Raw genomic sequence first — 17,551 nt, 5'->3', positions numbered from 1 at the left:
CCAAGCCTTTTCACATCTCAAAGCTAAGACTACACAATCAAGAAACATCCTCCATGTATCATAATGGATGATTATGTGTGGTGCATCCACATTTGGAGTCATTGACATGTCTACCTGGAAATGCTTATTTCAACATATTGAGGTTGAGGATAAAACAATTTTCTGTTCAAGGAGCTGAGAATGTAACACTGGAGAACGTTGCTATATCACAGTGGAGTTTGACGGAGGGATCCTTTGTAGGTGAAGTAGTTATATAACACAACTTCTGGGATTACTGTTATAGTTTCCAGTACTGCACTTAACTTGCGTGACATTTCTTCTTCTACAGTCTGCTTAATTGATGGCACTTTTCTTACCAGGGGTAAAGTATCCCATCATTTGTATAGTCTGCATTGCTTTGTTGAGGTCAGTAGTATGAGCAGAAGTCTACCTTTTTGCTATATGTGCTCATGTCCAAGAAATCTTATAGAACTTATAATATGTTATGGCGGTGGGTGATTGACCTGTTAAACAATATACAGCTAACTCCTCAACTAAGATTTGTATTGTGTGACTTTGAACCAGCTGCTACAGCAAGTATAAATAAAAACTTCAGTTCTGTTGATAGTATATATATAGATATAGATACGAGACTGTTTTTCAACTGGCAATCAATGAAATCCTAGTGCTGTCTTTCTTTTGGAATGTATATTCTCTCAACTCGGACCCAGAACTCAGTAGAGGGCTAGCATATGCATAAGTACTACTTATTAGGGAAAAGACGTGCTGATCTGCATGCTGTAATGGATGATGTCCTTCCATATCACTATTGCAGTATTAATAACTTAAGGGATCTCTTGCCAAGTATAGCCCATTGTCTTGCTAGTATACAAACGCCTTTAGTACTTATAGGTGCTGTTCGTCACAAGTACACCCCATGCAAAGCATAGGGCACAAGGGTAACACACGTATGCACACACTCAGAACTTTTTAGCCGCTAGTCCGAACACCATCTCAGGATCATGTTTTCCTTGGTTGCAGGATGCAGACCATTCCCATGCTGGCATCTCTGCCTCCCCCAAGGCCCTGTTTCTTATTTATTTTTTCCAGACTCTTTTTCCTATGGCTTCAGTCATCACCAAGGACTTTCACAAGGTTCTCTTATTCATGGCTTCCACCATTCATGCTCCCTCTGGCCAGGCCTCATATGAGAAAGCTTCAGTGCTACCTCAAGTCAGTGTAGCTCCGACATTGCCACCCCCTGGACTTTCCAGTTCTTTCCCTTCCATGACTCAAGCTTGAGGGTCAGTGATGGAGTCATCAACTTTCTGTCAACTTGGGGATTCCTTTCCAGGCTCCAGCCTTGACTCAAGAGCTCTGTACAGATGCCTCAGACAGGGGATGGTAGCTTCCTTTGCATCTCTCAAGGTTCAGCATTTCTGCCCTCTTCATCAGAGGTTATACCACAACATTATAAAGGAGATGAGGGCTCTGCTTCTATCTCTTTAGGTTTTTCATTCCCTGTTTCATTCCTGGCCTCTCAAAGTTTTCACAGACAGTACCACAGTGATGTAATATGACAACAAGCAAGGGGGTGCAAGGTCCTATCTTACAGACTAGCTCTTCAGGTCTGAGATCTAGCTGTCCAGCATCAAGTGATTCTTCAGACAGTTTACATTTCCTCAGGGCACGATCTATTGACCGACTCTTTGGACAGGTCCAGCACACAAGCTCACAAATGGATGCTTTACAGAGGTGTGTTCCTAGACATTGGCCATCAGTGGGGTCAGGAATGAATGGATAACTTCCTGTATTTTATTCCAGAGTCCTATGTCTTCTGGTTTATAAAGTGGATGCACTGTATTTTCCTTGGAAGGGGATGTTTCTGTACACCTTCCCTCCACTACCTCTATCACAAGTCCTGAACAAGATCAGGAAGGACTCTCCCAAATCTTGTTAGTGACTCCCTTTTGGCCCAGACAGTATTTGTTCACCCTTCTTTCTCACTTGGCCAGGGGCAGTCTCCACAAGTTACCTCACCAGGTGGACCTTCTCATACAAGACAAGGGGTCTCATATCCGTCCTCACTTATCCACTCTTCAGCTAATGCTGTGGGTGATAGGGTTTAGGCACCTCTTCTCTGGGGACATGCTTTGAATCTTGCAGGAGGCCAGGAAATCATATATGTCCAAGTGGAAAAAATTTTGTGTGGTGCCTATGTCGCCATCAAGATCACCTAAATGTGGAAGTTCCTCTGGTTCTCTCTTATTTGTGTGACTTGCTGTATGCTGACTTGGCATATGCTTAAGTTAAAGCTCACCTGTCAGCAGTTTCTGCTTGTCTGCCTTTGACACCTCCTCTGTTCGCCAGATTTGAGGTCAAGTAATTAAAGACATCCTTCATGTTAGGCCTCCTAGGAAGCCTGTCCTGCCTTCCTGTGACCTCAATTTTGTTCTTGAAAAATTGACTTTGGCTCCTTTTGAGCCTGCTGCTTGAGCTTCCTTGCATTTATTGTACTTGGAAGACTGTTCTTCTTTTGGTTCTCCTTTTGGCCAAAAGGGTGTCTGAACTTTAGGCTCTCATGGCTGTTCCGCCTTTCTTAGTTTTCCACAGAGACAGGGTGTCTCTTCTTACTAATCCTTGTTTTATGTCCATGCTGGTCAACGAGTTGCCCCTTAATCAGCCTTTTTATTTGCTTGCCTTTTTTCCATCTGCACAAACTTCCAGTGAGAAAGTTCTTCAGGATTGGCATAGTCAGCTCAAATATTGTTTGGATAAAACAAATGTTATTCACATATCTGAGCAGCTTTTTCTTTCCTTTCATCCTAGGACTTTGGGTTTAGCTGTTTCTAAGCAGGCCATCTCTTCCTGGATTTCTAAGGCCATTTCTTTTTGTTATTATTTGCATGGTAAATGTCTTTCCTCATCGGTAAGGGGTCTTGCTGCCAGAGCTGTTGCTTCTACTGGTGCTTTTTACAAGGGGCTGGATAACATTCCCATCCTTGAGACTGTTACTTGGTCTTCTGTCCATGTCTCCACTAAGCATTATAAGTTAGATGTCATTTCTGGGGCTAGAGCTGGTTTTGCATTTGTTTCTAGGCGGCTCTTCAGTGCCATCCTCCTCCTCCTCCCAGGTTTCCTCTTGAGCTCATGTACTTTTCCTTCTGTTGTTAATACTGCAACAGTGATTTGGAAGGACATAGCACAGTTGTAGGAAATCTTACCATACCGGTATATCTCCTTCGTTTCACTGTTGCAGTATGCACTGCCTCCCTCCTGCCACCTCTGTTCTAGCCTGTTGTTCTTGCCCTCCTGGTTGAGGGGTTGTTTTCTGTTCTGCCATGAAATTTTCATTTGGTTTTGGCCACAAAGTCTTCCATGGTGTGTGTTTATGGAAGTAAGAAATTAATTAAAAAATCCATCTGCTGTTAGAAGGGTGTACTAGTACCGTGGTTTATATACCCACACTGTTTGCAACTATGTCATGTAAAAGAACAAAATATGACATTTTCTCTTCTTTCAGACATTCTTAAAATTCTTAAAATCTCACCTGTGTTTTTATTTCTCTTATAAAATCTAAAAGTGGTTGTGTACCCACTACTTCCTTAATATCAAGATCATTTGTTTTAGTACTCTGGTGCTTACAAAGAACTTGTGATTTAAGTATGCATCATTCACAAACCTGGTACTAAAAGCATATGCAAACCTATCATTCATAGTTATTGTTAGACGTCCAGGTTGACAAACATCCGATGTCATTGGATTTACTACAGTTATTCATGTGCCATGTGGTCAACAGTTAATCTAAACCAAAACATCCAAGTCCTCAAGAGGTCAGTCTCAAAACAGAGACAACGATGAGGTCACACAGTCACCCAAAATCAATTCTTCAGCTCCTGATGTGTGAGCAAGGCTGCAGTTGCGGTTAGGTTTTCTAATGACAACAAGAAATTTGTTATTCAGCTTAATTATAAACTTATGTGTGACTTTTCCATGTGTAACTCCAATACTCTTACTGTTCTAGTGCCTTCTGTTCTTTTAAATGCAGATATTCGTAACACTGAATTGTATGTCTAATGTACAGCCTTCTGATATTTCAGTGACTTTAACAGTGTGGTTGGACTAGGTCCTTTAGAATCAGCCCACTACTTTGAATAACAAACGTCAAATAAATAAAATAGTAAAATAACTGTTCAGTTCTGCAACATCCTCAAAAGTATTGTTCAGTAGATATAAAAGATGGCTTTTTTGTTACGTTGTTCTTAACAAAACTGGGATAGCAGCTGTTATAATATAAAACTAATGTAAGTAATAAGAGTCATGCTAGATGCAATATCCAAAAATGTCAGACTAGTAATGTTGGCAAAAAAAAAATCCTATACCATTAGTGTTAAAATACTTTTGACACTGCAAGATTTCTTTTTCTTTCCTGTGATGTGAAAAAAACATCAGTAAAGTTATAGCAAAAAAAGCAATATGTTTAGCATGAAATGAGTTATACAAATAAGTATTTCCTACGATGATTAAAAAAAAAGGATCTGATGTTGTCATTTCTTTCTTTCCTCAGCTGATGAGTTTCAGATCCCACTTGGCCACTTACACTAGACTCATGGACCCAGCTGTCTAGCTCCTCCCCTTGCCTACAATGCCCTACCATCTTGACATACCTTAGATCTTGTTTGCCGCCATATTGTTCGGATGAGGATTTTCTGCTCTTGACATAGTAGGTTAAATAGGAATCTTTATATCTTTATTTGTGAGTTTTTATGTATAATATCCTTTTCCTCTTACTTCACTTGCCTTTATAATGGACTTTTCTTAATGTTCAAACTTTTTTCTGATATTTTAAACTCTCTTTTTTTTTTCCTAATTAGGCCTTTTTATCCTTGAGAGGTTATGCTTCGGAATATCATTGTTGGTATTCTCTCTCTCTCCTTTCTGTCCACCCAACCTTAGGATACTTCTGAAATGCCATTGTAGGTATTTTTTCTCTGTTTCTGTTTAAAAAAAAAATCCCCCCCCCTCCTTTCTGTGTCTTGTTCTTTCTGTTTTTTTTTTTTTTTTTTTTTTATGTGGCTGCTAAAGCCTATGGTTTTTAAGAAATGCACTTCCTGTGGGCATAAGATCCCTCATTCTGATGCCCACAAAGTGTGTGTTTATTGTTTGGGTGCTGCCCATCTGGAAGATGACTGATCCATTTTTTTGGGATTCAACTCCTGTGCATTGACAGGAGAAGCAAGTTGGTCTTAAGTCTTACTAACTTCTTCTGCTTTAGTTTTTATTTGAGCTCAAACTCCATCCACAAATCCTGATAAAGGGTAACATGACTCCGCTCCAAAAGAAAAGGAGCCCAGGAAACAGTCCCCTGGCCATAATCAGGCTAAAATCTCAAAGAAAACCAGATCTGACGTCAACCTCAGATCCTATAACTCCAAGTATCAAATTTCCTCTGATCCAGTCTTCGTTTTTCCTCAGATCCAATATCTTTTCAGCTCCATTTGCCTTTCTTACAAGAGATGCCGAGGACCACCTTCCACTAGTTCATCCCTTAGGATCTTTAGGAGTTTATCTGAGGCAGAGGTGGATAGAATAATAAGGAAGTTTCTCAGGACTCAAATCCAGATGGGGGTAATTCTGGCTCAATCTCCCATCGGACCTGTGAGCCTGCCATTTTCTCAACCTCATTTTATATCTCCTTCTCCGATCCGATTGTTGGTTTCAGAGCCCTTGGATCTGAGATATTCCAGAATGTCCTTGGATCCAAAGACAGGCAGTTCTTTCTGACCATGCTCCTTAGTCACCCGGCTATGATCTCTTCAGGGCAGGATAACTGTTGGAGCCAAAGCGTCAGTGCTGGCTCTGGGGGTTAGTGTCAACTCCAAAGCTGTCGGAGCCATCCTTCTCAGCAGCCTCATTGTTGGATAGATCGGCTCAGACCCCCTTCCTCAAAGCATGGATCTATGGGGATTCAGAGTTTGGTGCATATAGCTTCAGTGTTGGTGCGACCAGCTGCGGTTTCCTGGACCTTCTACCTTTGAGATAGTGGAGAGGGCTTTCTCTCTACCCAGAGAGGAGGACATCCTTACCCCCTTCAGATCCAGTTCTTCATCCCCCCATTAAACTTGAGCTCTGTGGCTTCATGTCTATTCCACCAGGACAGCCTTGTACTAGCCTTTAGACAGTCTTTATCCAGGACACCCCACCCGCCTCTGATACTTCATCAGACCATCCCACTGATGACATCCCTAGGAAGAGGACGTGCAAAAGGAGACACCTAGATTCCCCTCAGGAATCCTGTCACTGAAGACACTGACTTCGATGAAGAGGAAGGTTCCCCCTGATCTCTATCTGATGATGTCTCCTTTGGAGAGATTCTGGAGCTTGTTAGACAGAGAGGTGGATTGTCTTCCGAAGCCCCTTTCCAAGAGAAGTTGGTGTTTCTGGAGGTTTTCGGGGCTGGCCTGGCTACTTGTTGGGTGGTCCCTCCAGCTGATGAGTTGATCAGCCTTCTCACACCAAACATGGAAGGAGCTGGCTACTATGGAACCCATACCTAAGAGGCCAGATAAGCTCCACCCAAAGATAGGGCCCGCTGGGTTAAGGGAGTCCCGGTAGATGGCATGGTGGTGGTGGAAGCCACTAAGATGGAGCTTTGCTGGCCAGAGCTCATCTGTCCATCCCCCTAATAGGGAGTCCAGGGCCTTGGACAGATTTGGAAGGGTGCATTTATGCTTCATCGACCTTTGCTCTTCATTCACTGAATTATTTGGCACACTTCACCAGATTAGAAAGGGATTTCACTAAGGAGCTTTCCAAGTCTCTTTCAGGTTCCATGTCTGTGGAGTACCAGGAAAAAAGTTTCTTCACAACTGGCCATGCTTCAGTCTATTTCCAGCATGTCCTTGAAACTTACCTCTCATGCCACCATGGGTTCTTTTAGGGCTGCTGGTTCAGGCATTGCAGTCAGGAGGCATGCCTGGATGCATCTGTGTGATTTTGTAGAGCCCTTCAAGTCTTTGTTAATTTCTGCTTCTTTTGATGGATCATTATTATTCGGGTTGGGGGTCGGTCCCAAAGTTATGGAAATGCTCTCCAGAAGTGAGCAAGACAGAAAGACCCTGTCTGCGGTTGGGATCCGTTTTTCTCCCCATCAGAGGACCTTCTCCAGGAATCAACAAGGTGGTAAAAATATGTGGTTTCACAATTCCTGAGGACTTTTCTAGGACACATGAGGAGATGGTTCTTCCCAGGACAGAAGGGGAACTTGCAGCAGGGTTGGTCTTCAGAACCAAGTCTTCGGAGATACCATCTCTGAAAAGCTCTACCAGCACTTCTGAAGCGTTGCCCTACTGCTGTACTCTGGAGACAGTCTGGGGGTGCTTATCTCTGTACCCAAAAGCTTGGGTATCCATCACAAAAGACACTTGGGTGTAAAAAATTATATCCAGAGGTTATTTCATACCATTTTTCCAAATTCCTCCAGCAAAAACAAAAAACATCTCTGATGTTCCACCCAATTAGAGGGAAGCAGCAGCCTTGGAAATAGTAAAGCTGCTAGAAAAAAGAATAATCCAAAAAGCCTCTCCAGACCAGCAAAAATCCGTAACTAACTCAAAATTCTTTTTGGTGCCAAAGAAGACAGGGAACTTGAGATCTAGTCTGTATCTTGGGCAACTAAACCAATGAGTAAAATAGTCAAAGTTTCAGATGGTTACAGCTCAGTCCATTTTTGCCCCTACTGCAAAAGGACAATAGGATGTGCTCGATAGATCTTCAGGATGTGTTTTATCATATCAAAATGAATAGGCACGCTAGAAGATGCATGCACTTTCGGCTGCGAGCCAGTTGTTACCAGTTCAGTGAACTGCACTTTGGTTTCACCACAGCCCATAGGGTGTACATCAAATGCATGGCAGTGGTAGTGGCTCACCTGAGACTGCTGGGATTCCGTGTGCTTCCCTGTCTAGATGACTGTCTGCTGACCTCCCTGTCCAGGCATCTACTGATTCAAGCAAGGGATTACTCACTCCAGTTATGTCATCACCTGGGTATAATGGCCAGTTACACCATATCACAATTTATGCTTACTAGGACTCTGAAATTCGTAGATGCTCATCTAGATACAATCAACCAGATAGTTTTGTTTACTCTAACAAGAGTTCACTCACTTTCATGACATGTAATCAATAGTATGATCTCCCATTCTTATTACCCTTACTGGAAGGCTGGCCCTCCAATCCTTAGGACTGATGGCAGCAGCAATAATATTAGTTCCATTAGCCAGATTTCAAATGTCGGTTCTGCAATGGACTCTCTCAGTCCAGTGGTCTACTCTTCAGCATCCCTTAAGCACTCCAGTCAAGATTTCAAAGGTTTGGAAGGAATATCTTCTTTGGTGAATTCATGCAGAAAGTTTTTTTACGGTCACCCCTTTGTTCTCCCACAGCCAGTAGCTACAGTCACCATGGACACCTCCCAAATTGGGGGAGGGGTGGGCATTTCTTGGCAAGGACAGTCCATGGTGCGTGGTCCCAGGAAGAGGCCAATTTTGCACATCAATGTCCTGGAAATGAGAGCAATCCTATTAGTATCACAGGCTTTTTAAGATGTTCTACCCTCGGGGATGATTGCGATACAGACAACATGTCAGTAGTCTGGTATATCAAAAAATGGGGGAGGTGGACCCAGATCTCACCCATTGTGGTGAGAAGCAGTGAGAATGTGACAATGGGCAATCTCTTCCAGTCACCTTCTTATGGCAATGCACATACTGGGGAAACCAACATGCTTGCAGGCAGACTAAGGTCCATTCTGATGCCTCATGAGTGGTCTCTCAATCAAAGAGTGGTGGAAAAGATCTTTTATTGATGGGGCCAGCCATGCTGGGATCATGTTACTTCTTTCCACAGCAACAAGTGCAGCAGGTTCTTCACCGTAGTCAGTCTACAGGGGGGGTCACCAAGAGATGCTATAATCCATGATTAGCCCTCTGGTCTCCTTTACTCTTGCCTTCCATTACCATTATCCCCAGATTTCTGCAGAAAGCAGCTCGACTTTTTGGCTTCCATTTTTAACAACGGGGCGAGTTATTCTATTAAAGTTCAATTAGTAGCCATTTCAAATTTTCATTCAGGTGCGAATCATTCCTCTTTGGCTTCCTTGAAATTGTGCTCGGCCTTCCTTCAGGGTACCTTTTTAGTCAGGCCCCCAGTGAAAGATCCTACAACCCCTTGTGATTTGACTATTCTGTTATAAGCTCTTACCTTTCCTCCTTTTGTGTCCTCGGCTAAGATTGAGTTTAAGTTCTTGTCCTGGAAATCAGTTTTTCTGGTTACTATCACTTCTGCTAGATGAGTATCTGAACTCCAAGCCCTGTACGTGAGATCTCCATACTTGACCTTCCATAAGGATAGGGTTTCAGTACACACAAACCCATATTTTTTTACCTAAGGTGGTTTCAGAATCCAACATAAATCAGGTCATCAGTTTATCTGTTTTCTTTCTGAAATTTTCAAACAAAGGAGAATACATTCAGCTTATATTTTATCTGCACAGAACCAAAGACTTCAGGAAAACTGAGCAACTATTTGTATTCCTTCTCCAAGACCAAATTGGGTAAAGCATTGTCTAAAGTGACCCTGACTAAATGGCTGACTGACTGTAAATCCTTGGTTTATAAAGAAAGATGTTTATCCTTACCTAAGCCCCTGAAAGCACACTCCACAAGGTCTGTAGCCACTTCATCTGCTTTCTGGTCAAGAGCGTCCATAGATGATATTTGTGCAGCTGCCACTTGGTCCAGTGCTGATAGCATCAGTGCTCATTACAAGTTAAACATACTTTCCAGAAATAGGGCAGCATTTGGTTCCCCTGTACTCCTCAGCACCCTTCCATGAGGACCATCCAAGGTTCATCTAGCTGAGGGCTGCGTCCTATCAGTTGAGGAATTAATGAAAATGGCAACATCAGATGGAAAAGTTATGTACTCAACATAACGGTGCATCTGTGTTGTCTGTTTTCATTCTTTTTCAACTCCTTGCCCTCTGCCCCCCTTTCCTTTTCTACCTAATGAGACCTAAGGGATGTCTTTTTGGGAACCCACCTGATGTTCTTCGTGTTTCACCATTGCAGTCATCACACTTGGGTTATCTGCCTGCAGGTAGCCCTCAGTTGGCCCAAATACCAGAGTCTTGGTATTTCTGCGTCGGATGCTGTCACTTCTTCCATGACGTCAGGTCATCAGGGGTATAAAACAGCAGCTGACACCATTACATCAGTCTTTCTTGCCGAGGAGGAACCCGAAGCAGAAGTAGTTCGCAAGTGCCAGTTGGATCGCTACCTGAAATTTTCATTTTCGAGTTAATAATCCTGAGGTCTTCTAAAGCTGAGTACCCCGTTGGGGATCCTTTTTTCTTGCTCTAACCGATGTCAGAAAAAGTTAAAAATTGTCTTTCCTGTGGAAAGCAAATACCTCACAGAGATTTTCATTCTTACTGCGTTACCTGTTTAGGCCCAGACCACGACGTCCCTCGCTGTCGATTTTGTGCCTTGTTTAACACCCAAACCATTCATCGTCTGGCTATCTTTGTCGCTAAATTCTTTCGCTCTCATTCTCCATATTCCAAAATGGTTTCGGTAAGCCATCCGGCTACCAATATTCCGAAAAAAATGTAAAGATAAAGACAGACTGCATAGGTCCAAAACTGCCGACGACGCTTCCATTAAGCTAGTCGCCAGTCCGCCGGTACTCAGTGAGGTGCCTTTGCAGCCCCTGATGCCCACTTGTATGGATTTGCAGGCCTTTGCTGAGACCCATCTGGAGTCTGGTATGCCACTAGATGCTTCTTCGACTATGGAACCTGCGGATGTCTCTACCTTGGATGGGTCCGGAGCCGCTGTGCAGGCACCGGCATCTGAGGGAGTATTCCATCCTACCAATGTTTGAGTCAAACCAACGACTTCCTTTTTAGCTAAAACTACAGAGTTTCTTAGGCCCAGAGTGCACACTATGCCTTGAAACACGACTACCAAAGAGCATGCTCAAGCTCCCATGCCACAAAAACAAATGCTTAGAATGGCTGAAGACCTTATGCTAATTAGGGGAAACCAGCCTTCCCCTGCTAAGAGACAAAGAATTGAGTTTCCTTCTGATTCTACAGACCAGGAGTCCGATGACTCTGACCCTTCTGATTATCAGGACATGCCCTTATCAGCCTATGAGGATTCAGATGCAGAGGAATCTATTCCCTCTGCCTCCCCTCCAGATGATTTTCTTTCTTTTGGTGAAACCTTGCATACTTTAAGAGAGCATTTCCACTGGGAATTCCAAAAAGAGACACTGAGAATTTTTAGAGTTGCCTCAGCACAGGCCTCTAGCTATACCCCCTGTCCTAGATGTTGTAGATGATGTTTTTTATGGAATCCACTCTTAGTCCAGACACATTACCCCCCAGCCCCTAGGAAACCTGACAGGTACTACAGAGTACCTGATTCCCACAAGTTTCTTTTCAAGAATCCTACTGCTGATCCAGAGATCATTTCCCAGGGGCCTAAAGGTATTAAGGCTACTACAGCCAAAAATTCTACCCCTTTGGACAGGGATTCCAGAGCTTTAGACAGATGGGGTAAGAAGGTATATACCTCTGCAACTCTTGCTATCAGGGCATTAAATTGCCAGTTTCACATGCTGAAGTACCAGCAACATATTATGTAACTAATTAAACAAAAAATGGTATTTTTTCCAGATTGTGCAGAAAATAAAGATTTACAAGAGCTAATGCATTCTGCAAACCAAGTTAGTAGGCATACTTTGCAGTGTGGCTTTGATGCCCTGAAAGCATCTTGCAGGGCTGCAGTCACTGGTTCTGTACTGAGAAGACATGCTTGGCTGAAGGAGCAAACCTTGCCAGATCATGTCAAATCCAAATTACTAGACACTCCTTTAAATAAGGACTGTTTGTTTGGCGCCAAAGCAGAAGAAGTTAAAAAGATGGAAGAAAAGGCTAAACCTATGCAAACTGTTAAAGAATTCTTACAAGTGCAACTGCCTAAATTCTGTAGGCAATGCCCTTCAAAACACTGGTCCTTTCCAGCCCCTTCCAGGCCTTCCCAGACAAGACCCAGGGGAAACAGGGCACCCAGACTACAGTCTCAGGGTATGCAGAGATCTAAGCAGTGGAATACCCCTACCCCCAAAACAGGGAGTGGTAAGCCTCCCTCCTATGGAAAAAGTTCACAATGACTTCTCAATTCTACTTCCCAGCCCTGCCCAACTGCTTGTGCCCCTAGGAGGAAAACTTGCCCTTCATGCAAAAAACTGGATGTACATCACTCAGGACCGCTGGGTCCTCAACATTGTATCCCAGGGGTACAAATTCTATTTCCATTCACTGCCAAACCCAAGCGGGTTTCCAGACCTTCTTCCAAACCAGTGGCAGAGGCTAAAAAGCAAGTACTTTCCCTGCTCAATATCAGAGATATTCACCCTGTTCTAGTGGAACAAAGGGGTCAGAGTTTCTACTCCAGACTTTTCCTGGTGCCCAGAAAAGAGGGCTCTTGGCACCCAATCCTGGATCTTTCAATTTTCAACACCTTTCTGGTGGTGCCAAAATTCAAAATGCTTACACTGCAACAGCTTCTCCATATGCTAGACAAGGATGCCTGGTTAGTCACTCTAGACTTAAAAGAAGCTTACCTGCACATCCCCATAAGGGAGTCATGCAGGAAATATCTCCGTTTCAGGGCAGGATCTATGCACTGCGCCCAGAGTATTCACAAAATGCCTGGCTCCAACCATTGCATACTGCAGGCAGAGAAATATCCAAATTTACCCATACTTGGATGACTGCCTGATTCAGGCGGACAGTCAGGAATTGCTGCTTCAGCACCTAGCATTTGTAAAAAGCCTTCTCACTTCATTGGGGTACACCATCAATGAAAATAAATCTCAACTGGTACCCAGTCAAAAGATTGTATTCCTGGGAGCAAACTTGGACACAACTTCCCAGATGGCATTTCTCACTTCAGAAAAACAGGTCTTTCTGAAAATACTGCAAGCCCTAGGGTTCATGGCCTCATGTATTCTACTAATTCCATATGCAAGACTGCATATGAGGAAACTTCAATGGTACTTAAAAGTCTTTGGTGTCAGCATTCTCAGGACCTGGAAACAGTCATTCCTATCATACATTGTCTAAGGGCAGAGTTCCTTTGGTGGGCAGATGCATGCAACCACAATAAGGGACTGCATTTCACTCAACCCCACGCTGCCCAAACCCTGATAACAGATGCATCAGACTATGCATGGGGGCCTCACATGACAGGCAAATGCATTCAGGGCCAGTGGAGCCCAAGGCAGATTCTCCTGCACATCAATCAAAAAGAGAATCTAGCTGTACAGAATGTTCTGACAGCCTTCAAATACATAATCCTTGCAGGACAACTGCTGATAAAAACAGACAACACCACAGTCATGTGGTACATAAACAAGCAGGGGGGAACCCATTCTTACCCACGTTGCAGTTTAGCCATGGCCCTGTGGAACACAGCCTTAAGCAACCAAGTCCATCTACAAGCTCAATTCCTGCCAGGCAAACAAAATTCACTGGCAGACGACTTAGCAGAAATCTCCTAGACCCACACGAGTGGAAATTGGAGCCCAGCACCTTCAAGACTGGCCACGCCAGCACTGGTACCCATTCCTGCGCAGCCTGACAACGGTGCCACCGTGGCTCCTACACCAGACTCCTACCCTGCTGTCTCAGCAGGAGGGACAGATTTTGCATCCACAACTACAAACCCTAAACCTTGCATCCTGGCTTATCCCTTTAATACCCCACCAGCAACCCTCAGCAAACAGGTGCTGGATGTCATTCTTGAAGCCAGAAGGCCTAGTACTAGGAAATCCTATGCTGAAAAGTGGAAGAGAAATTGTTCCTGGACTTAGTCTAAAGGAAAGGACACAGCAGTGCCCTCCTTACCTCTAATCCTGGATTACCTAGCAGAGCTACTCCACAGAGGCACACTGCATCCATTTCTGCTACAAGCACCATGGAAAACCAAGCCCTCAGGAGGTCAAAACACATTCCACTAGGGCTACTTCTATCTCTACAGCATTTCTCAGGGGAGTCCCTACCAGGGACATTCTTGAAGCTGCAACCTGGAGTTCTGTACACACCTTCACCAAGCATTACGACTTCTTTTCCAGATCCAGGGCTGGATTTGCTACAGCAGTCTTGCAAGTCCTACTAGCCAGCCCTAACACTTCTTGACTGCCTCCACCCTTCCTCAGCTTTGGGAATCAACCCAAGTGTGATGACTGCAACAGTGAAACATGAAGACGATAGTACAGTTGTGTACACTTGCCAAAAATGTAGATGTTCGAGTGTATTCACTGTTGCAGTCCTGGTTTCCCTCCCTCCAGCCCCCTGGCTTTCTCTGTCTATCTACCTCTCCTCTCTATGGCTATTCCTAATGGCATTGGTATTTACGTTTTACTGGTGGTGTTCCCCACCATATACTAGCTCCCTATATGGGGGCTCCTGACATTTGGGGCAAGAAAAACTGATGTAATGGCGTCGGCTGCCTGTTTTATACCCCTGACGACCTGACGTTATGGAAGAAGCGACACCATCTGAAGCAGAAATACTAAGACTCTGGTATTCGGGCCACCTGCAGGCAGATAACCCAAGTGTGATGACTGCAACAGTGAATACACTCGAACATCTACATTTATGGTAAGTGTACACAACTGTACTTTCCTTGTTTGGGCTCCAGTGTTTCTGTATATCTTTTTCTTGCCTTTTCATAATGATGTAGCTCTGTTAGTGTTAAGGCAGTAAACTCTGTTTTAGGTATGTCAGGATGGTTGGGTATTTGGGGTAAAGGGAGGAGCTCGAGACCTGGATCCTTGAGTCTGGTGCAAGTAGCAGAGTCTGATCCAAGGTCGAATCCGAGACCCATTAGGTGAGGAAGATTGAAAATGGACAACACAGATGCATCATTATGGTGCGTGCATACATTTTGTTGAGCATAGCTGGATGCTATACTGGCTCCCATAACAGTGCCTTAAAGTTGCTGATAACCATGTATATTAAACAGAAAAATACTTTACTGAAGCAGCGCTTCCTAATATTTTTTCTGTCGATAAAGTAACTCAAATATGAATAAAGTCAATCCATTGCAGCCTCTGGACCAAGAGCGTTGCTAATGTTAATATAAAGTAAGGCTGTATCAGCTGTAAGATGCTATCCTTGACGTATTTTACATCTAATTTGTTCTAAAGAAATAAGCAGTATGTTTACTGAGATATTCATAAATAAGGTTTTACTAGGGAGGTAATTAGTATTGATATGGCCTTTGCATACAGGAAGGTTCACACTTATTTTGTGAATACATTAGAATGATACATATTGAATGCCAGCAACTAAGACTTGCATTATTTTAAATTAATATTTTATACGCATTACCACTATCTAGTCTGTTTAGCTACTTGCTCATGCTGACTTTTCTACTTTGCAAAACTGAAAGGAAAGTTCATAATAGAGTTATAGTACACATTTGTGATGAAGAGGATGCATTGTATAAATGGGTCTATATTATATGTTCGAACGTCATATAATCAAACTTATATGACTGAAATTTTAAAGCTTCAAACATATAATGAATGAAAAAAAAAGAAAAGAAACTTATCTGAAAGCTGTAAGCAGGGGGGCAAGCCCCTTTGCACCCCCCCACATGGGGGCTGTGCCATCCACACCCCCCGGTACTTAAATACTCCATGACCGCACTTTAGTGAAGTGAGATCACCGTAGGGAATATTTCCCTATACTTCACTGTAGTGCAGTCTCGGAGTTGGTATATTTAAGTAGCAGGGGGTGTGGCGAGTGCAAGGGGGCTTGTCCTCCTGCTTACAGCATTCAGGTAACCTTCTTTTCTTTATATGTTCAAAGTTTTAAAACTTTGGTCATATAAGTTCGATCATATGACGTTCGAAGTTTTGAAACTTCGAGCATATAATATAGACCCATATAAACATATCAGGGATTCTGTGGAGCTGCTATTCTTTTAAGTTCAGTAGAATTTTTAAATTGCACTTCACAATAATTATGGTTAATTCTGCCAATGTTCTCTTGAGAGGAAGTAGCAAGATATTAGAAATGATAATTTTTCCTTGTCAGAATACAATATTTTCCATTATGCCATTACTAAAGCAGAAAGTTATATTAAGTAATTCTGTAATAATTTGGTAATTTATAATAATGTGTTTGCTTTGACATTATAATTAATTGTTCATTCTTAATATGTTGTATTATAGGAAAGCATGGAGTGTAAGTTAATTGTGTTGATTGTTTTATTAAAGTTATTTTGTTTTTCCTAGCAATGTTTGGATTTTATTTATTAGGTAGTGATGCTGTTGTGTAGTAGGAGCATATGCAAGACACCTGCAAATCATGAATTCCAGCTATGTTTTTTTTTTCAAATGTATTTGAAGCATTTATTTATTACAGTGTAAACTGCAGCATACATCTAGTTAGTCTTTGTTTTGTTCATTAGCTCAGTCATTTCCATTACACTTGTTATCTTATTAAGAGTCACAACAGAGCTGGACCATCTAAAAGCAGGGTAGTGGTCATACAGCATAGAACCAGTCCTGAGCAGGGCAGTTGTGCTCACATACCAACTTAAAGGATTTCTTACATCGGCCATCAAACAAAATCAGCATTGTAGTCGTGCAGCATAACAATTCACAAAATGCATTTACAAAACCAGCAGCACTAGAATTACCCAATGTAAGGATCTAAACGTCATCTGTGACATAGAACATGGAGGTACAGATATGTCTCAGAGATTACCCCTTCACTGGAATAGACTCCCAGTACATGTGAAGTAGAGCTCTTCCCTAAGCCCGTTCAAATGCAGTTTGGACCAATGGATGGGAAATTGCAAATTAATTACTGGCTTGTCGTCTGTATCCCTTGCGGACAGGGGCAACTTTTAGATGCCCTTAAGATATAGGTATATACCAAAGCTGTTTTAGTACTTTGGCATTGATAATTGGGAAAATTGGAGCATGAATGGCTAGCCTTAAAAAGGCTCTAGGGATGTTAGCCTAGTAACCTCCTATGTTCCTATCATCCTATAATATTTGAAAGTGAGTTTTTTTGTATACTTATCTGTATAGCAATGTAGTTCCTGTGTAACTCTTGTCTGTATTGCTTACTCTGTAGGCCCTCTCCATTTGCACAGACTTTCTGGAAAGTGCTTCAGTCATATTGAAACAACGTAAGTATAAAAGCTTTTATACACCAGTGGCATTTATGCTTGCTTCTTAAAACAATAAGTCTACATTTTTGGCATATGTTTTCAGAAATAATAAGATTTACTTTACAGTTGTAATGTGAAATACATTCCTTTCATTTATTGTCATTTACAGAATTGATAACCAACAGATTATCTCCCTGAAAATGTGTGCATAGAAAACATTTGTTTCTTTTTTCTCTCGACCTCCTTGCATTGGCTATCATAACTACAAATGTTGATGCCATAAAACTGCTGGTGTGTGACTTTTCAA

The 17,551-nt window shown here is 42.6% G+C and overlaps 1 protein-coding gene across 2 annotated transcripts in view; it reads left to right on the top strand.

The window, feature by feature from the left end:
- GNPTG (N-acetylglucosamine-1-phosphate transferase subunit gamma) overlaps positions 1-17,551 on the top strand; it is a 454,757-nt gene that overhangs the window by 67,212 nt on the left and 369,994 nt on the right. For both annotated transcript variants that reach the window (XM_044089544.1, XM_044089545.1), the window contains exon 4: positions 17,208-17,262. In XM_044089544.1, the coding sequence (XP_043945479.1) occupies positions 17,208-17,262 (55 nt within the window). The remainder of the gene's footprint in view (positions 1-17,207; positions 17,263-17,551) is intronic.

The sequence above is a fragment of the Protopterus annectens genome, chromosome 12.part0 (genome assembly GCF_019279795.1).
Source record: "Protopterus annectens isolate FY-2018-M chromosome 12.part0, PAN1.0, whole genome shotgun sequence".
Taxonomy (NCBI): domain Eukaryota; kingdom Metazoa; phylum Chordata; order Ceratodontiformes; family Protopteridae; genus Protopterus; species Protopterus annectens.
The sequence above is the reverse complement of the archived record's forward strand: the minus strand, read 5'-3'. Positions and strand labels throughout refer to the sequence as shown.